This window comes from Taurulus bubalis (genome assembly GCF_910589615.1).
Source record: "Taurulus bubalis genome assembly, chromosome: 17".
NCBI classification, from domain to species: domain Eukaryota; kingdom Metazoa; phylum Chordata; class Actinopteri; order Perciformes; family Cottidae; genus Taurulus; species Taurulus bubalis.
In genome coordinates, this window is record NC_136605.1 from 17,835,404 (window position 1) to 17,856,941 (window position 21,538).

General features: G+C 44.8%; 2 protein-coding genes across 2 annotated transcripts in view; both read left to right on the forward strand.

The window, feature by feature from the left end:
- Positions 1–2,801, forward strand: part of dock6 (dedicator of cytokinesis 6) — a gene marked incomplete at its 5' end in the record, with an annotated part of 28,433 nt that extends 25,632 nt beyond the window's left edge. The window contains 3 exons of the mRNA XM_079233740.1: positions 80–186; positions 273–446; positions 1,567–2,801. Of these exons, the coding sequence (XP_079089866.1) occupies positions 80–186; positions 273–446; positions 1,567–1,609 (324 nt within the window). The 3' untranslated portion in view covers positions 1,610–2,801. The remainder of the gene's footprint in view (positions 1–79; positions 187–272; positions 447–1,566) is intronic.
- Positions 2,802–13,982: 11,181 nt separating this feature from the next.
- Positions 13,983–19,103, forward strand: kank2 (KN motif and ankyrin repeat domains 2; the record flags this gene model as incomplete). The annotated part of the gene is made up of 11 exons (XM_079233258.1): positions 13,983–14,019; positions 14,289–15,635; positions 15,794–16,003; positions 16,083–16,191; positions 16,303–16,899; positions 16,987–17,074; positions 17,357–17,576; positions 17,849–17,991; positions 18,182–18,382; positions 18,476–18,574; positions 19,019–19,103. 11 exons carry the CDS (start codon positions 13,983–13,985, stop codon positions 19,073–19,075), a joined length of 3,108 nt encoding a protein of 1,035 aa, XP_079089384.1. The 3' UTR covers positions 19,076–19,103.
- Positions 19,104–21,538: the final 2,435 nt, after the last annotated feature.

The window sequence follows — 21,538 nt, forward strand, 5'->3', positions numbered from 1 at the left end:
AAGTGGGTTGAAAGTCTGGGTCAGACGAGTAGTGACAGACATTCCTCAGCAGATGCGTAACAGTTTCTCCCCCGCACAGGGCCCCCTCGAGGTGGCGCAGGTCTTTCTCTCCGACATTCCTGATGATCCAAAGCTGTTTCGCCATCACAACAAGCTGCGCCTCTGCTTTAAAGACTTCACTAAGAGGTGATGACACACCCCACGGCCCAGACGCAGGCTGCTGTGTAACGAATAAATACAAAACCTCAACTCCCGGCTTCTTTTTCGTGCAGGTGTGAGGATGCCCTGAGGAAGAATAAATCCCTGATTGGACCAGATCAGAAGGAGTACCACAGAGAGATGGAGAGGAACTACAATAAACTGAAAGAAGCTCTGGGTCCTCTCATCAACCGCAAGATCCCCCAGCTATACAGAACCCTGCCAGCCCAGGCTATGCAAACACAACGGTAACTTGAGACAATAACACACACACATACACACACACGCCTGCGCACAGAAACACACACAATGAGCTCATGCTACTTCTCCAACAAGAGCAACTTGAAACCAAATTTGATCATACTCCAGGTCATAGACTCATGGGGACTTGTAAACGGTAACATTTCTTAAAGATTCTAGATTTATTTGCGAAGGAAAAGTTGGTGCAGCTCTTGAAGTATTTAAGCCTGCTCGGCTATGGAAACTATCACCATATGTTTTTAGTTTTCATCATTTTGGCATCGGCTCTGTGTTTCATTTGAGGGTCGGAGGACCGCTGCTTCATAATGAAAGACAGAGCTACAGTCAACAGCACCTGCCAGAGTAATCGTTTAATTCTGAGGACAAATGTATATTTAAAGGTGCAAATTCAGAGTATATCTATTGCCTCCACGTGGCTCTCAACATGGCTACGGCTGTACCGGCAGCTCACAGCGCTGAAGGTGCAAACAGCGGCAACAGCCGAAGGACAGGTTGGCCATGACGGCGTTATCAGCTGTAATCGCCGTGTGAGCGCAGAGCATCGCGGCGGCCGTGAGCTAACCGGTGTGGCACACACACTGGGACTCACATCCATAGTATGCACGCATGGACCGACCGGCTACATAGACAAAGCACCAATAAGGTCGGATTACAACACACAGAAGGAGAGCGACTTCCTTTCCTGCTCAGGCAGACATTACTAAACTATATATTTACATAGCAAATGGTTATTTGCTGCTATATCAATACTTTAAATTTAGAATTTAGCACGTATTTGTTTCTTCCAGATTTATTCAATGAGAAACATAAATATGTTAAAACATGATGTTGGGGGTAAAATGTCACTTGGTGACATACAATGATGAGGGGGTTTTACCTCATTCTTACTCTTTGAAAGCAATTAAAGTCATACAGGCATTCATTAGGGCACCACAAGAAGACAATGTTCACAGCTTTCACTCCCTTTAAAATAAATAATTCAAGTGTCACAGAACTCATTAATCCATTAGATTTAGACGAATTATTCATTAGGACCTCAATTCTGCAGGTTTTATGCACAATAAACACTAGTAAACCACTCTGTATTGTCTTGCTTTTCTCTCGCAGGAACTCCTTCAGCAGGTCCAGTCTCCGCAGAGTCGACTGTTGAAGCAAACTGGACAACGACACAGAAAAACAAGCTTTAGAAATTAGCCACATCTCATCCCGTCTGGTCCCCCTCCCCCTATTGATTGCTCACCAACTGTCACAAGCACACACGCACCGTCCTCTTCCTCTAGCTCGTTATTTTACCCAGACACCCAATAATCCCCCCCACCCACCCACCACTACTGCCACCACACACACATACACACTTGTCACCTCTCTCCCCCGTCAACACCGCTCTCACACCTCTGTAGGAGAAAACCTTGGCTGTTTATACTGGAAGGTTATCTGCACTGTAAACACCGACATTCGGAGCAAAGCTCTGCCATGTCAGCGTTTTAAACCAAGCTTTAAAAAGTTGTCTCCTTACAGTAATCTCTCTGAGCTTGATCAGGTTTTAACTTTTTGCAGGACTAGAGCTGCCAAATACATTTAGGATCCAAATTGTTTGGTTGGGGGAGTTGTTCGTGAGCTTAATCTCTTTTTCTTCTCGTGTTTGCTTTTGAAGAGGCTGCAGTTTGTCTGTTTTGTGTCGAGGCCTTTTTTAATTTGTTAGTTTTTTTTTTCCTCAACTATGCCTGGTAGTAGTCACTGCCAGGCTTAGTTATTAAATTGTCCCAGGGAGTTTTCTTTTGTTATAAACAGACCAAATAACTAGCATTCCTTCTTCCTCAAGTTGTCTCGTTTATCTGCCCATCTCTCGTTATGAGAGTTCATTAAAGAGCGGAGGTGGGATCATTCTCCAGTCGGAGTCCAGCAGGAATGAACTGTGGGATGTTAAACTTTTTTGTTTTTTTTAACTGTGAAATTCTCTTGTAAAGCACTGTAGTCCCATCATGTTTATCATAGAAGCGCTGCCGTCGTCCATCCTCAGCACCCTGCAGTACACCCTGATAACTGTATTCATGTTTGCATTATCTGTGGTATAAGTCCTCTTTTCAACTGCTGTCACTCCAAATGTGTTGTATGTATCCAATGCTCGGGCAGATTTAGTATATTCTTTGTAGCTATTTCTAACTACTGTATCTATTATATTGCACTATTGTAAACAAACTACAGCACATTAACACTGTAACTACTAAAAAACCCATGCTTTTGTTATTTTACAAGGCTGGAAACTGTTTGTTTTTTTACCAACTATAAAACTTTTTTATTTATTGTCTTTTTTACTGCCTTCTATTAAATTTCTCTTCATACGCCTTTGGTCAGTTTTTATTTGTGTGGTGCTACTGAGCAGAAGAATAGATTCATCTCAGTATTATACATTTATTATGGGTTTTGTGGTGACAATAATTTAAGATATGTAATATTCTGTGACTACTAATGGCATTCACACTGATACAGTAGTGTAGTAGTGTCTGTAATAAAATCTGACTAATAATAATAATACATAAGGGACTTAACTTTTATAATGTATTATTTATATTATAGTAGTTCCTTTTAGCAAAAAATATATTTTGGTGAATTTGCTTTCTTTCTCTTATATCTAAACAGAGAACAAAGCAAAAAGAAACTACGTAAAGTATATGCCGGATTCAGACTACAAGAAACATAGGACTACCTCAGTGTTTGTAATTCTGGGGTCGTAAACTCTTTTTTTCATTCTGGATTTGTAATCAAGAACTTCAACCAGGACATCTGATAAACCTCTGTGGTGATTAAATGAACTGCAGTTAACTGATTCACTGATTAGTTCACCTACTGTAGACAACCTGAAACCTTCACCACTCGGGGTCCTCTACTAAATCACATTGCTTTCTACATTCACACAAACACTGTCCTCTAACGTTTGTGTTTCATAGTTATAAAGACGAGGCAAAGATGTATGTGATCCAGATGTCTTCCTGACCTCCCTCTTCCTCACCATTAGTCTTCATTTCCTGTGGTGATACGAAGAGCCACGTTCTAGCCGGCAATGTTGCTCTAATTTACCGGAATGAAGGGTTGAATTTTTCCTCAGATTAAAATCACTCAGTACTCTACTGTAGTTTAGTTGTAATGAATTAAGTTAAAATAAAAGTAAGTCAAACTATAAATGTTAAGTTTTAAAATGTGAATCTTTAAATCTTTTTTTCTAAATAGTAGACTTATCTTTTCTAAATGGATATACATGTTTTGTGGGCGTTTGCCTTTTCCATCTTATTACCTGAACATATATTGAACATCCACACGTCTTTTTCTCCTTGAGTTTATTTTGAGGTTGGTAGGTCCTTAATGTTCCTGGAGGTTCTTACTGGTACTCAAGGAATCTTAAATGTTCTCGACATTTCTTGTTCTCCCTGTGAAGCTCGTTGTACTCGCAGGAGTTTCCCTGCTCGTCCTGGCAGAGATCCTAAAGTGTTCAAGGGATCTGCAGGTCCTCCTACTGAGGTGCTGTGGTGTCCATGGAGAGCCTTGGAGGCCCTTGGGCTTACCTTGGTGAAGGTCCTTGATACACTAAGAGCTTAGAGGGTCATATAGTGATGGAAAGTAAGTACATTTATCAGAGTACTGTATTCAGTTTTTTAGGTACTTGAATATTTCTGTTTCTAGTTCAGAGTCAAATATGAGTATTACATGCAAACTTTGTATTTATAAACTATGATGCACTGTTATAGATTATGCTTAATGAGTATATTTAGCTGTTAACACTTGAGATTTGTAATGGAGGTCTTGTAGTGGAGTATATTTTTACTTGAGTAAAAGAAGGTTCTTCGTGTCCAAAAAGGGCCGTGGACGGAGGCCTTTAAAGTCATTGAAGTGTTGATGAAGGTGTTTGGATTTCCTTGAAGGTCCTGTCCCGTACAGGTCCATGAAGACGCATGCTTCCTTGGAGGTAAACGAGGGCCCCACAGACGATTGGAGGCCCCTGTACGATGATGGAAGCAGCATGTGAGCGCCCTGATTGGCCCCGTGGTCGCTGGCCCTTTAAGAGGAGGGGCGGGGCGTGGGCTCGCAGCATCTTGGCTGCGGTGTTTCTGTCTGTCAGTGAGCGCTCCTCCTGGGCCGAGGCGGATGAAAGGATATCCAGAGGGCAGGTAAGAACAACGAATAACTTGCGATTCCTCTGTTAGAAAACTGTCCCGGTGTCTCTTTGCCGGACTGTTGTTTTAAAGCGCTCCAGACGAGGCGCCTTCTTGAGAGAGGGACTTCTTTTGTCCTCCTTCTCTCCGAAGTAACGGGTCCTTTATGCCCCCAAACCCCCCCGTAGCTTCAGTAATACTCATATTACTACCTGCTCTGCAGAATAATTAGGTTTCATCATTTCCCACGAGTATTTCTTTACCTTCACAGGAATGTTAAACTGAGTCTCATGGTCGCTCCTCCTCCGGTGCGTGTCTTTTTTGTTCAGAGCATCATTGGAGGCTCAGCGCGCCGTTAACACCAAACCTCTATAATATCATATTCATACAAATGCTATTCGTATATTAGTGAATCTGTCAAACAGAAATGGGAGTTTACAGCGGCCTTATATTTATTTAGGTTTGCTAATTATGATATCAATGTAAATCAAAGCTGTGCATTTTCCATAGTAGCATTATACATTCTCCATGCTCCCCCTGTGCCATAGACGGGGTTTTGCCACGAGACCTCAACTTTTGTGTGCATCGATTAATGCAAGAGTCTCAATGTTGTAGCGAGCTTACAGTATTACTGTAGATCTTACAGTATATACTGTAGCGAGCTTACAGTACATACTGTAGGCTGCATTGCCAAATCCGCCCCTAATTTATGAACGAGCAACACATTTGGGTGTTTCTGTTTGCCCTCCATTATGAAACTACCCCCCCCCCCCCCCTCCCCCCATGCCTTACACATTGATCTGTTGCAACAATTTAACCATGCTCTAAATATTTATTTGTTTAAATGAAAAGCTCAGAGAAGACTACAGACTCCGGGGAGAGGGTGGGTCCGTGCATTCTGCAAGTTTTCATTACTTCCAGATGTTACTCCGCTTTTCGTTGCCGCTTCTTTGCCCTCAAATTTGCTCGTCTCGCCGCCTGTAACCGGCCAGTGGTCACCGAGGGGGTTTCCATCCTCAGACGATGTGTTAGGGCTGACGGGGTTGTATGTCAGCAGGGCAGAAGGAGGATAAACCAATTCAAAACTATTTATCCACATGTGTGCTTCTCAGAAGCTAGAGGCTCCAAACGGATGATCATTGATTTCCCTTTATGAGCTAATGGGGCCTCAATAGGCACACATGAAGATTGTCCCTCTGAATATGTTGGAGGATTTTTTGATTAATAATGTCTTCATGTGTCAGACGGTCTCATGATATGTATGGTACACGACTCTGAGTCACCAGTAAACACGTCAGATGTTGTGATGATCAGGGACATGCCAAAGTTGGCAGGATGTGGGGGTGTAGTCATCAGCCTGTTACACTGCATCATACATACAATACACCACTGTCCCGCTGCTGTAATGGGCTGCTGGCTGTATTAAATCACCTACCAGCGGACAGCCAAAGATTGTAGCAGCTGCATGGCACTCAGGCTGGTTCTGTGGCGTCGTTAACGGCGTCACACGGTCTGGGGCTCCAATATTTATTCTAATATTTAGTTTTCCTCAGGGATTAGTTGTAGCCAGGTGTACCTAATAAACAGGCAACTGAATATGTCCTTATTGTTTTGATATCTAGTGAGTGCGACTGTAATGGTAGTGAAAACTGACTTGTTTTTTGGGGGTCCCCCTGGAAACCCATCAGGGACCCCATGGGAGTTCCTCACATCGCACTTTGGGATTCTCTGGTCACGTTTGTGTGCAGCTGGAGTTTCCTTCAGAAGTTTTTTTTCTTTTTCTTCACCGTGCTGGAATGTGATTGTCTCATTACAGCTTTTGGACCCAGGGGTGCAGTTGAGGAATGCAGGGTTATAAACCCCATTTGCACAGTGGGCCACACGCCGGGCATTTAAATGGTTTAGTGAGCCTATAATGAAATTACACCCTGAAAACCTGGTGAGGTTGTCTGTCACTGTCTATGAGTTCAACCACTGATAAGCAACTCCGGACAGGTTTACTGCATGATGGATGAACTGTTCTGTGTAAACAAGACACAGTATTAATGATCCTTTCCATCTCTGAAATGGATCAAGTTAGCGATATAAAGATCTATAATGTTATTAACTGTCAACTGGCAACTTGTGTTTTACTTCTTATTGTATCTGCACATACCATTAATATCAGAAACCAGGGCTGGGAAATATATAACTATAATAACTTATATTGATGTTTTGGAGACTGAAAACATCATCTTAGATAATATGGTAATGACATAAGTGTTGGCATCAATGTAGAAGTAATTGGTTTAACATACTGGGGTATTGTATTTTCTCCATATTGCCCAGTCAAATCAGCCATTTTTCATGTTTTCAACCACTCAGTACCTTTTTCTGTTTCTCACCAGCATTTGTTGTGATGATCAAACCCAACGTTCTTAGTCGTATTAGATGTTGATTAGTTTAAAGTAGGGATAAAAATACGGCCCAGTATTGCAGAAGTACCATCAGTCTGAATTGGTCAAGACAGAGAGGGTTAGTGCTCCTACTTAACTTTGATTGGAGCAGCCATCGTAGAGACGTTTTCAGTGAGCATATGGTCTAATCTGTCTTTTGAGGTACTAGGGACTGTGATTAACTGCCTAAATAATCTCACTGGATCCACTTCAATTCATTAATCACTCAGACAAGCAAGATGTACTTTTCTGTCCAGTAAAGCTTGCACACACGTGTTGGAGTCGTCAGTGTTGTGGATGTTTTCTTGGCCTGTTTTATTGTCTTTATGTCCGCCGTCTTTAGATCAACAGCTCTCACTGAATCAGGAAGTAATTGATTAGATCCCTGAGAGGGATCCACTTAAGTGCAGCGTCGCTGCAGTGAGGTTACTTCCTCTGCTCTGCTCGGTGCCACAACAACAACAAGATGACCTGAGCTTTTAACCCCAGCTCTGCTCTGCCCCGGCTCCCCACCGCCCGTCTCATTGCCATCTGGACTTCGTCTTACTCCCCTCCAGACCCTTCAGTTCTCCTCAAAACAGCGCAGCGCTCTGGCCTCTCTGCTCGGCATCATTCTTAATCCCCACCTCCACAACTGCACAGGAATTCTCTCCCAAATTTTCTCCCTTTTTTCTGTCTTCTTTCCCGGTGCCGCTCCTTGTCGCTCGGCCCCACCCGTGTTCAGTTTCCTGTTGGAGGTCAGCACAATGACCAATAGCAGACTGGCGGGTGTTTACTCTGCTCCTGTTCCAGGAGTAATGGGAGCTGGTCGGCCCCTCCTCTTGGCCGTACTCGAGCCAGACTACTCAGCCCAGCGGCGTCTGCGCCTCCATACCACCACTCCTTAATGTAAAAAACAGGGCTTTTAGCTAAAGGGCAGAGAATCCCGGAGGGGACGTCCCACTGGATTATGATTTCACTCGCCTGAGTTTTAAACCCAAATTAGTCAAAAACCACATGTCCGCCAGCGGCAGAGGAACACACTGGGTTGCCATGTTGATATGAGATCATCTGGCCTCGTTACACGTGGTGAAGGCCCGTCTGTCAAGCGGTGACGTACACTGTTCAGCCACATTTCGCTTGGTGACAAACGACTGTTGTCGCTTCCACATTTAGCATTCTGTAGCTGTTCAGGGGAGAGATTTGTTGTAATATTTTCTGATATATTATTCATGCAGGACCGTTTGGTTGAATGAAGCCATCTGTGCTGCAGAGTGAAGAGGAGGACAAAGAAGTCTTAGTAGATAGATCAACAACCATGTCTCCTGTTGTGATCTTTATGTAACACTTAGAACTCTTCCCTATGCCTATATTGAGGTCTTTGCGGCCTGTTGCTCTGTGGGGGAAAACCTCTGAGCAACAATCAGCTTCATATGGTTAGACAAAGTGCAGCTTCTCATAGGGATTCTCTATTGTCGGTCTATTTTTAGGGGAGGAATGCACAAATGATGGTAATCTTCAAGGCAGAGCCTTTTAAGATTATGAGGAAAGGTCCTTTTAAACTGTATAAACTTATTGTGAGGAGTTCTTGCCGCCTATGGGAGCGTTCTGATGCTCCTGCGTTACCAGACTTCATCCTGATGTCAGCCGCAGTGATTCATACTGCTGGTGTCGAACAATCATGGTCTTCTCATTCGAGAACTTTCCATCTCAAAACTCTCAGCAGCATTTCTTCCCCCCTCCTCCTGCAGTTTTGCCTTTCTTTCCTCACATTCCCATTCTTTCTCTCCCACCCTCCCTCACACACTGCACTGCTCTCCTTACTTACCCCTTTTTTCATTCTTTCCCGTTTACGCTCTCCTCCCCTTGTTACTCTTTCTCCTGGGCTGGGAGGAAGTGACTGGGTTGTTTCGGGATCCTTTGGGAATAGAAAGATGGAGCTCCCTTTTCCTGTAACCCTTTCTCCATCAGACTTCAAACTATTGCCAGATATCGCCTGAGTTTGGCCACATGCACGTGCACTGGCGGGGCAGTGGTCATCTGAGAGCCTTTCTCAGCGCTAAAGCGACATTAGAAAAAGGTGCATTTATTATCTGTTGTCAAAAAGTTGCTACTCTCAGATTCATCATCAAGAAGACAGGCAAATTAAACGCAGCTAAATCACTTGGCTTTCATATCAGCCTGCCCTTAATAAATCTATTTAAAAGCTACAGCTGTGTTTGTCCATCTGTGGGAGTCTTCGGGCCTCGGACAGTGTTTTCATCTGTGTCGTGTGGGAGTCGATGGGAGTTCAAGTTGTCTCCTGTAACGTTTGGTATTTGTCTTACACAAGTGTTTGCCAACCACTCAGTGCGCTTGCTTTAATCCTTTCCCTTGAAAACAGCTTTTGGCATAAGATTCTTTAATCGGGTAGGGATGCATTTGTAATAATGTGTTTTACACAATTAGCTGCACAGATTGGCGGCCATTTTTTTGGAGCCTGGGGCACCTCTAGATATCAATCACTCAGTCCGTGTATTTCCCGTCTCTGTCAGCGTGCGGGTCCGTAACAGCACTTCATCAACTGTTTGTTTGTTTTGAGGAAAGTTTCCTCTCTCTCTCTTTCTCTCTCTCTCTCTCTCTCTCTCTCTCTTTGCCCCTCCTTGCTTTCTATTAGAACCAGCTGTGGAACTAGGGGCTGAATGAATGGCTCTTTGTGATTTGGCTGTCGTTCCAGTCTAAAAGGTCTGTTTCTCCCCCCTGCCCCTCCACCCCCGATGGCATTGGCATGACAACAATATGAAACGACGTGCTGAACAACAACACGTCTTGTTATGAAATTATGCAATGGTCACCCATCTGTGTTTTTTAGGCTGCAAGAACCGCCCCCCTCCCAACAAAAAGTTGACCACCCTTCCACAGCAGCCTGACTCTGAGCAGCCGGAGCAGAATGTATGAGAATCAGCAGACGCAGTCACGCAGCTTATCTGATCGCCATGCATGCAGAGGTTGCAGCGCTAGCTTCACGTCTGTGTAGTCCACGAAGGGAGCGCATTATAAGGCTTACGAAATCAGTCTGGCTTTTCAGGTGATCTGTTCCCACAAAAATACTGGAGTGTGTGTGTGTGTGCCTGTGGATTTGGGGGTGTGAGTCACAGAGGCAAGAAAACAGAAAACATTGCCCAATCACATGGCAGGGAGGCTCCCGGCCTTGAATTGATTAGAGAGCGAGTTTTGAATTGGAGAGAGGAATGGGGTCTGGGAAAGTGTTGGGAGAGCGGCTATGCATGGATCAGGCTGCAGAACAAGGAGGTCAGACAGTGATTGGCATTTCACGGGGGTACATTGTTCACATCACTCAAAACCTCTGGAATGTGTTCATAGTCTTGCGGCGGCCACTCTTTTGTAACCTGTCTGTTTTTGTGCCCGTGTCAACAGAGCTACCACGTCTTTTGAAATGTTGCGTGATGAACTGATGTCTTCTGGTGACGACTTCTGGGCTACAAACTGCTACCATCAAAAGCCACGACTGCCAAAGTTCAAGTTTCCTTTTATTCTGGTTTCCCACAGGTGCTGACTGTAAGAGTGTAAGAGAAGGAAGGGAGAGCAAGGAGCCTGGGGAGGAGAGATCCCGTCCTTGCAGCGCAAGCAGCTGGTATGAAGCGGAAAATAAATCCCTCTTCCTTCTTTTCCTAATTCACAAACCATTCCCAAGCTTGAGCAGAATAGTAATCACCAAAGGCTCACCGAGTCATGAAGGCAGTGGAAAAAAAGATCTTCTCTGGGTGGTGGGAAGAGTGGTATTTCAGACTTAGCAATACTGAGGTCTAATCCTTTGTATTGGCAATAATAATAAGGTGACTCAATAAATGGAAGCAATGAGTTTGATAATCGTGAAGCTGACCTCAAAATGAAGCCTGGCATCTTAAATTACTTTTCAGGGTGGTCTCAATCCACTGATACACTAAAGGCACAATAATATATACACATGCTGTAAATCAAGCAGAATGTATGATTGGGAGTGCAAAAATAAACCTTTTACAGTAGCTGCTGAGATGTCAAAGACGCTACACTCCAGTATAATGCAGTTATTCTCATTACATCTTACAGGACATACCGCAGATGTGTAATTTGTGCTGGGTGACCTGCATCGTATCTCCCGAGGGGTGTCTTAATCTTAATAGCAGGGATGGAGGGAGTAGAACTTCCGTTAGTGTGGTTTGTGGGGATGGGCAATGACATTTGTCCTGGATGAAGCTGGCCAGGGAGAGTCGCCTGAAGAATGGAGTGTGACGCTGTGACGCTGGGGAAGGGCGCACACTGGTTTCTGTTCAGATGTCATCTCAAAGGAACTCTGTTTGAGAGCCGAGAGAGAGAGAGAGAGAGAGAGAGAGAGAGAGAGGGAGGAAGGTCAACCTCCACCCCCCCAGCCACACATGCTAGCACATCTGAAACACCCAATGAGCCGCTGGTGGAGAAGCAGATGTGGAGGCCTGGTGCTGGGGGCGTTCTGTGGGACGGGGAAGCAACAAGGGGAGAGACATTTTGAAGCAGTTTTTGTGTGTGTGTGGATATGATTTGAAGGAGTAGAAAAGTGACTACAGCGGTCAGCCGTCTCGTCTGCTGGGCCTTGATGTTTGGTTGCCTAACTGTAGATCCTAATTATATCTCATCAACTATCCCCTGTCAGCGCCGTCCTCCACCCTCCTGCACACACACACACACACTCTCTCACACTCACATAGACATGCTCGCCTACTCCCAGCCACTCCCCTTCTCTCTGTCCTGTTCTCACTTTCTCACACATGTAGGCATACCTAGACCGCACTGTACAATATGCAGCACATCATCAATCAAACACTTTCATGCCATGTGGAGATAACCAGACGCTCACACTGCCTCGGAGGCCTTTAATTTTTATTTTTAAACATAATGTATCTTGTTCCATGCAGTGCTCCCTATCTTCTTCTTTTCTCTACACATTTAAAGTTGATATGTAGAACATCTGATGAATTCCTCTATAAGCAAAACATATGGTTAGTTAGGCTTAGTTTCAGCGCCCTATAAAGTTAACTGTGTCATCTTTTCCGAGGACTTTAAATTCTGTCAATGATACAAATGGGTCTGTCCGTGCATGCATACAGCGTTTCCATGCCTCAGAGTGTGTGCCGTAATCTTGGTAAAAGAGGGTGATGAAGGGGCACCGATAAGGGGACTTAAACCAGGACATTAAACTGAGTGCAGGCCTTCAAAAATACCAAGTCAATTCAGTCAGTGTTTCCAGGCGGACTACTTTTCACAACCGAGCAAGCACTGGGTCACAAGGTAGCACGAGAGAGACGTGGAGGTTTGCGGTCCAAACCTATGATCCCAGCCCCTTAAAGTCTAAAGTAGTGTAAGGATGTTCCGCTGGGTAATGCTTTGGGTGGCTTAAACATTACATCCTCAATTCAAACAAAGTGATGACCTAGAAAGTTAATCTTTTCCAAGCAGACAGAAACTCACGGGCATTGGCACTGTGGGCTCTGTGGCATTGCACTTTGTTGTTCTCCGTGGGAGGACACAGCATAATCTTTTGTTTGTAAAAAGTCAAAATGCATTACCCCTGATGTGAAAAATGTAGTTGAGTTCTCAGCAATTCTCTATGCTTTCTGTGAGCGGGTGGATGGGAGTCAGTGACCAGCTGAAACCTCCTGATTGTCAGCTGACGTGGAGAGAGAGAGGGGGGGGGGGGCACCAGAAAACACAAAAAGAAGTCAAATAAGAGAAGACACAGGAGGGGAAGATGTGGAGAAAGTGAGGGGGAGAAAGAAGGAGAGAGAGAGTGAGTATCTGTAAACCCTGAATTGAGAGGCGAAGTTAGCGTGCACCGCTGATTCCTAATAAGGTTGTAACTGGCAGTCTCAAACCTCTGTCTTGGTTTTAGCTGCCAGGAAACTTTCCTCTGTAACTCCTCTTCTCTGAACGCTCAGAACAGAAACAAACACACGATCGGCTGTGACCCACTATGCTCCCAAAAATGAACGGATAAAATTAGAAAGGGAGGCAGGAGGGTGATATAGTTAAAGAAACACTTCTGACCATCGCGCACAAAGAAAAATGCGGTTTAAACAAAGCACAATAATTTAATGCTAGAATGTAAACCATATTTAGTGGAGTACTCAACTCTATATAGTCCATATGCCTTTTTATGGTAAACATTTTCCCTTGTCAGAGGAGGAAAAGCACAGGTGTAAATAATAAAAGGAAGGATGGTCCCTGTCACCGGAGCACTCGAATAGCACAGAGCCATCGGTAGTGTTACTCACACCTGTGCCTTTCCTGCTATGACAAGTCAAAGTGTCTGCGGTGAGAAAAGGCCTGCTCATAAGATGTCAGTATAAACACTGCAGGGTCCTGTTGGGCATACACAATCATGTACGATTGCTTTACCTCCTGTGTTGTTATTTCGGCAAGAAAAGCATCTCTTGTTCTTATTAAATATTCACTTTTCCACTGCTTGTGCATATTGAGTATCTGGAGTTCCTGCCAACCCAAACTGTGAAATAAGACGACCCAGTCGGTCTTTTGGGGGCGGCCTAGATCAGAAAACATGTGATTCAACACGCCATTCAGATATGGCTCCCTTTCTTATGTCACCTGCGGATTGATTAGTTTATTGTTCTCGCAAGCCAATCAGAGCAGACTGGGCTTCATCATGGGGGTGGGGGGGGCATGTTAAAAAGCATGTTAACATGTTCTGGTAGAAACCCAAAATACAAGTATCAAATAAATAATATATTTGTGTCATCATTTATGTACACCTATTGTCTGTTAACATAACCCGAAGAAGATCTATGAACTGAAACATATTTATTAAATATCTCTGAATGGAAGTATTGTTGTTCTATGCTGTGTACTCATTTGTATCACCTTTGTCTCTCTCTCTCTCTTCAGGTGAGAGTTGGTGGGCGACTGTTTGAAAAGCAGCCACAGGCTCATTATGGCTCAGGTGCTGCATATGGACCCCGGCTTCCCAGGTGCAGCTTCTGTTTATTTTTACTAATATTTTTAGATTATGACTTATTTATTTAAGATTTAAACTGTCTGACAACTTCCTAGTAAAGTAGACACTTATAAGGTCAAGTTATAGGGACTGTGCCATTCCACTCTGTGCCTAATTTGCTGATTGTTTCAGAGTACATATGTAAATACACAGCATCCCAAAGTGAATGTTATTATCTAAAGTCTGAGCCCAAGATTAGACGCAGATTTCCGTTTGTTTAAAGTTGATTTCCTTTCCCCTCAGGGAAACTCAACCCGCCTGCTCCTCCCTCGCTGCATGGCAAAGAGCAGGAGGCGCCCTACTCAGTGGAGACCCCCTATGGCTACCGTCTGGACCTGGACTTCCTCAAATATGTGAACGACATAGAGAAGGGAAACACGATCAAGAAGGCACCCATCCATCGCCGGCCACGCTATGGCTCCCTGCCCCGTGGCTATGGCTACACCGGCTCCTGGTGGACCTCCACAGAGTCTCTGTGCTCCAACACCAGCAATGACAGCCGACACTCGTCCTTCTCCTACTGCGCCCCAGGCTACCACACGACGCAGAGGCCCAGCTTCAGCACTGCCCGGGTGGAGAAGACCCTGTTGGATGCACGCAGGAAGCTGGAGGAGGAGAAAGAGGCGCGGAGATTCTCCAACCTGGGTAGCATGCACAGCAGCGTAGTGGGCTCTAACACCTCGCTCAGCAGTGCACACAGCTACAACCGAGCCCATGGTGGAAGCGGATCCTTCACCCCAATGAGTTCTGGCCTGTCCACGCCAGTCACCCCGACTCCAGCCCACCTGCAGCACGTTAGGGAGCAGATGGCCACGGCCCTCAGGAAGATAAGGGAGCTAGAGGAGCAGGTGAAGACCATCCCTGTGCTGCAGGTCAAAATGTCTGTGCTGCAGGAGGAGAAGCGGCAGCTCAGCGTCCAGCTGAAGAGCCAGAAGTTCCTGGGTCACAGTCTGAGTTTCAATCGAAATCGTCCCCGGGGTGAGCTCTACATCGACATCCCTGAAGAAGAGGTGACAAATGTAGCGAAGAGCAGCAACAAGCCGCTGTCTCCCACCGGATCCAAGCTTCAGGATTCAGGGTGTGAGATTGAGGACACAGTGATTGTTGGTGGAGTGCGACCGGATGGAAAGCGGGAAGTGCGCACCATCGGAGTGGGACCAGAGGACTTGAGGGGCAGTCGCCATGTGGGAGTCGGGGTTCGGGAGGATGATCTGGGGCTGCTGCCAGAGACAGTGGCTCTGAGGAATCAAGTGGGTCAGCTTGAGGGCCAGCTAAAGAGGACTGTGCAGGAGCTCGAGGATGCGCAGCAGCTGCATGCAGCGGTCCAGAAGGCACCTCAAGCAGAGCATCCAGTCATGACTACCAGCGTGGGCTGGCAGGAGCCACAAGACTGCAGCCTGCACACTCTGGTCAGCTTCACACAGAGGCCCCGAGAGAGGGAACAGAGGACTGTGGGAATCCAGGTGTACACACTCGAGCAGCCCACTGTGGTGGAGGTGGGCACACTGCTCCGAGCGGAGATCTGCAGCTCCCCCTCCCGTCAGCCAGCTGGAGGAGTCGTGGAGGGCCTCCACAGAGGACAAGCTGAAGGTCACTGACACTAAAATTCAAGACATGATTTATTGCATTAGATTGTACACAAGTAACCAGTAAACTAACAAAGTATTATTTTTCTTCTTGTTGTATTTATCCACATGATATTTGATTAGTTAAGGCTGAAAAGTTGAAGTCTTATTTCTGTCTCACAGATGCTCCAGTTGAGTTGCCCATTGCAGTCAGCTCCAAGCAGGTGCGCGATGTCCTGAAGAGCGAGTTGTCCACTTCAGTGCCGGTAGCTAATCCTGCCATTGCTGTTGGCACATCGAGTAATCAGATCAGTTTGTTGCACTCAAAAGAAGAAGAGACCGGCGTGCAAACATCCCCAGAGGCTGTCCAGTCAAAAGAAGGCCCTAAGACAGGTAACAGGACTGCACCCTGCTCAAAACACCCCTTGACCTTTTGACCTTTGTTCTAACAACATCATGTTCCATTTTCCAGCCTCATCTCCCCAGTCTTCACTGAGGTCCATTATGAAGCGGAAAGCAGAAGGTGAACCAGGATCTCCCTCCACAAAGAAGAACCTACAGTTCATTGGAGTCAATGGAGGGTAGGTATCAAACATGTTCACCCACTGCACCAGTGTCCTTAGCCAAAGGTATAATGGTTTCGTTTAAAAAACGCGGTGGAGCTGTTTGACAGTGACATTCTTGACTTGCAGCTACGAGTCCACGTCTTCAGACGACAGCAGCAGTGAGAGCTCGGATGAGGGGAGTGACTCCAGTGAATATCATGAAGCCAGAGAAAAACTGCCGGAGTCAGCGGCTCAAAACCAGCAAACAACCCACAGCGAGGCTTCCCAGCCTCCAGAAAGCAACAGTGTACCTCAACAGATTGTCGTCAAGCCACCAGCCGTCGTTCCAGACTCACAGCAGAGTCTCAACCAGTCTGCAACTGTAGACTCAAAACTGCCAGACAAAGCCCCCCGGTCACCAGCAACAGACACTGCCTCCGTCTCCTCTCCAAGTCCTCCAGGTCCAGCAAACGAAGCTGCCGCGAACAAGACTGTCGACCGGTCATCAGTAAAGTACACGGTCACCCAGGAGATCACCTCCACATCCTCAAGCACTGAATCCACTCCTGAACAAAGCTCAGTCACATGTCCGTCATCGCCGTGTGCCACTAAAACCACTGAGATCACCACGCAGCAATTCACCGTCCAGTCAGAGGCAACCGTCCTCTCCGGCCAACCCGAGCCGAAGCCAGCAGCTGAAAGCCTTACGAACGACACGGCCACAGCATCCGCCAAGCAAGTCAGGTAAACACACACACATGGTTAACAGACAGACTGGTGATGTAATGACGGCAGCATCAGTGACTGATGTCGTCTCCTCATCTGTCTCAGACTGGACCTGAGTGACAGCCTGATGTCAACTCTTCAGGCCCTGCAGAAAGCCCTGGGGCAACCCAACGCCTTCAGCCAACAGGAAGCAGTGAGTGTTCCTTCATTATCCATACTGCAGATCCAGTTGTGTCCTTTCGATTGATTTATTTCAAATGTTCCCTCATTTTTAAAACTTCCTAAACTCTGTCCTTTTTTTTTTTTTTACCATGGGATTTTTAAACTAGAGGTTGAACACATTTCCCGTGTGTTTCTCCAAATGATTTGATGATGCTTTCCTACAAACCCTTTTCTTATATTTGATGATGATATGCCCATCGTGGTCTGTCAGCGTGCCTGTGTCTCAAGCCGTCCTCATTGTGTCTGACCTCAGAGGGCAGCCTACACCACCGTGCTGCAAGAGTGGCTGCGCGTGTCCTGTCACAAAGCAGCGGACACGGCTGTCGTCAAGGCCTACATGAACACCTTCGCCGGAGTCTCCCCTCAGCTGCTGGAGTTTGTGATCAACATGGCAGACGGCAACGGGAACACAGCGCTTCACTACACCGTGTCCCACTCCAACTTCCCTGTGGTGAAACTGCTGCTGGAAACTGGTATGTCTATGTGTGTGTGTGTGATTTGGGGTAAAAGTGAGAAAAGATTACACAAGGGTGATTTTTATGTGTAGATGTGGCTGATAATGGCTTGAAATGTAAGGTTAAGAACATTAAAATGTAAAATCATACAAGAAAATGTCAGATGTTCAAATGTTTTCCTCTACTCTTTACGCTCTCAACATTTCCGTCTCCAACACGTCATCATCCCTGTCATTGTTTGTGCTGCTGTTGTACCACCTGTCTTACTGATTGCCCTATTTACCTGACAGGCCTGTGTAATGCTGACAAGCAGAACAAGGCGGGCTACACGGCCATCATGCTGACGGCTCTGGCCGCCTTCCACTCCGACAATGACCTTCAAACCGTCCTGCAGCTGCTGCGCACAGGGGACGTCAACGCCAAGGCCAGCCAGGTGCGCCCTCTACTGTTCATTATGTTTTACTGCACCTCCACAAACAACCAAACCCATGTGACTTACAGAGCGCTTACGTGTGCTTTTCAGTACTCTCCTCACTAATCTTATAGTCACCAGATGCAGCATGAAAACAAATTCGATCTACATGTTGAAGATGAGTTTAAAGGTTTTAAATGTGTGTTTGTAGGCTGGGCAGACGGCGCTGATGCTAGCGGTCAGCCACGGCCGAGGCGACATGGTGCGGGCGCTGCTGTCCTGTGGCGCACAAGTCAACATCCGTGACGACGACGGCTCCACTGCACTCATGTGTGCGTGTGAACACGGCCACGTGGACATTGTGCGTCAGCTACTTTCTGTGCCGGGCTGTGATGCGACTCTCACTGACAATGTAGGCATTTGTTTTTCCGTTATTATTTATCTTTTATTGTTTTGTTTTTGTGACAAAACTTCCCTCTCACCATCATCCCCTGGTTTCTTTCAGGACGGCAGCACTGCTCTGTCCATCGCCCTGGAGGCCAGCCAGAACGACATTGCAGTGCTTCTGTACGCTCACCTCAACTTTGCAAAGCCTCCTTCCCCTGTGAGTCCTTTGGTACACTTCTAACACACCATTTTACACCAACATTCAACAATAATACAGGGAGAAATCGGCCATAGAGGAAGAAGATATTGACTGATTTGTCCACTTACAGCTGCCTCGATAAGGCAGAGCGTTATGAAGGAAATCACAAACTGAACAATAGGGAGAGGAAGCAGATTGAAGACAAAACTCCTGGAAAAAGAATTTGATACCAAACTGTATTGTACAAGTGTAAACATATCTGAACTCTTAAAATTTCACACATTATGCCAGCTGTAAGTGTAACCACACAGCTGGATTTTTCTACATCATGTAATAACAACGCCACCTCTGTATAATTGGGTATCAGTAGTATACTTGGTCCCAGTTAAGGACATAAGTATGACATAAAAGTGTTCATCAATAATACCATGTTTTTTCTTCTTCTTTTGATATGTTTTATAGGTGTTACCTAAGTCTCCTCTCTTGGGTTCCTCTCCTCCTGCCGGTGAAACCAAATAACGCCTCCTGCAGCCAACCAACAGTAGCTACTCATTCTACAGTGTGATTATTTTTTTTTCATCCACGTAGCTACAACAAACAATGAGTTTGTGTGTGCGTTTGTTTTCACCCTCCAGAATTTAAGTGCATTATAATGTGCAGATAATTTCTACAGCTTGCACCATTGCTATCCGTTTCTTTTTGTAAACTGTGTTAGTTGAAAACATGGATTTCTTGTGTGGTACAATCTGAAAAACTGAACATCCAGCGGGTGTTTAGACACCAGTCCAGTCATGCAGTGATCCAGTTATCAGCACTGGTTTTAGCGTCACTTACAAGTCAAAACTGTTCACTTAGTTTCTTTTATACAGTTCATTATAATACACTTTTTAGTTTGACTCCAAGTGAATCTCATATTAGTTTTATAGAGTGATGTGTTTTCATTGCAATGTGTACAATAGCTCTTACACAGTCGCGTCATTATGTGTATGAACATCACAGTCATTTGGAATAACAAAAGCCACCCCTCTCATGGATAAGTGTCCTTGCATCAAGTAGCTTTGGTGCTCCAAAAATCTAACTTTAACAGTATATCAATATTTATACACAAGATTTACTAAGTCTACAGTATTTTTTTATATGAATTTTTTCCAAATTTTGACTTAATTCACCTTCAAGGATCACATTTTTTTTATTTCCCAAGCAATGGTAAACTTATTTCCCCTTTTTAACCAGAGGACAACAATTTATTTTATACGCCGAATACATTTCCCAAAATAAACCCAAAGACATATCTCTCCTATAAGCTCTGACACTGTATATGTGGTGATGATATTAACGCAGGCCGAGCATCAGCGTGGCGGAAGAAAGAGGGCAACAATATTCTCTGAAGGCTACGGGACTGTGCTGTTTGTATTTTTATACGTGAAGGTATTTGGGATGGTAGTAAGGAAAGATTAGAGTGTATCTGTGTTTGTAATATTCTGTGCTTTTAAGATTTAGACTTTGTTGAGAAAAGACTGAAAGCACTGGTGCAGCTACCTTTGTGGTCATGCTGGTGAGATGTCAGGGAACCAGAAAGTGTCTGATTGGGGTCTTTAAAGGATGTGCCGTATAAGATGTGAATATCAAAATAATATATGTCAATATTAACTGCTAGTTATTATGCCTAAAATCTAATTCCTCGAACAAAAGTGCATAGGCTATTGATGTCAACATTTATATTACTTTTTAAAGACTTTTTCAAAATTTTCATATTCACTTTTGAGCAATTGAATTTTTATAAACTTTCATTTTTTTTATTTAAGTATCTATCTTTTTATACATTTAGAATGTTTAAGCTCACGCCTACTTTATGTAATCGCACAGCTCTTTAGTGGATCTTTTATGAAGGTTTATGTAAAAGTCTAGACTGTGTTTCTTCTCCTATTTGTGCATTTTGGAAAAACAATTAATAATAAATGTGGACCACACTGTTTCTATATGGTATTTTTTCAATATTAATATTGTTTGCATGTCAGTTGCCATCAGTATTAAGTTTGCACTAGCCAATGTTGGTTTAGTTTGCTTTACAGACTTGAAGTAATTGGTAATTAATTAGAAGTGCATATGATGAAATGTCCACTAGAGTGCGCTCTAACACACTTGAGCAAGTTCTCCCATCAGTTGACATCACATCATTGATGTCGAACAACATTGTTCTCTCATTAAAGGGTCCTCACCGTTGTGCCCTTTTTTATTGTTTACTTTAACTCAATTTCCTCAATTTCATACTCGATAGCATTACAAATTGTGAGATATTTGTTTTGAAACAGCAGAGTTGTTGGATCATGAAACAGGTTGCAGCAAAAGAGGGTTTCCACAAGTTGTTGAGCCATTTGGCAGAAGTCAGTGCCAGCTGCAGTGCTGTAATAACAGGGAACATTTTAAATGGATCCTGGTCTTATAAACATGGCTTATCTCACTGGGGTGCCAGAAACCATTTCTCCCTGGAGACTGGCCCCGGATACATCAGACAATGCTCACAAAAAGCAGGTTGACAGGAAGAGGCCAGGCGGAGGTTTTCACTATGCCTAAAGTCAGAGCACCAAGTGCAGGAGACATGAACTGGGCTCCAGGCTATTCAGCACACATTAGGAAGCAAACCCTTTGATGTAGATGGAGCTCTCACAAAATGTGGCCCATTTCTTCATTTATTGTAATACATGTATAAGGTGATTTACACCAGCTCAATTCCTGTCTGAAATGTTGATACATGCCTGGAAAAGAGTTTCTGGGAGAAAAAGGCCCATGTGAACAGCACTGTTAGGAAGCTGTCTGTGTTCTACCAGGCCTCCATGCTAATGTTCAGGCAATAATTCTGCACTGACGATGCATAGAAGTCCCTTTTCTTGTTAAGTGGAAAAGTTGTCCTCTTCAGAGACATGACTTTCAGGCCCATCTGCTTGAAAGGTCTTTTCTAGTCCTTCAATATTCGGGTCCAAT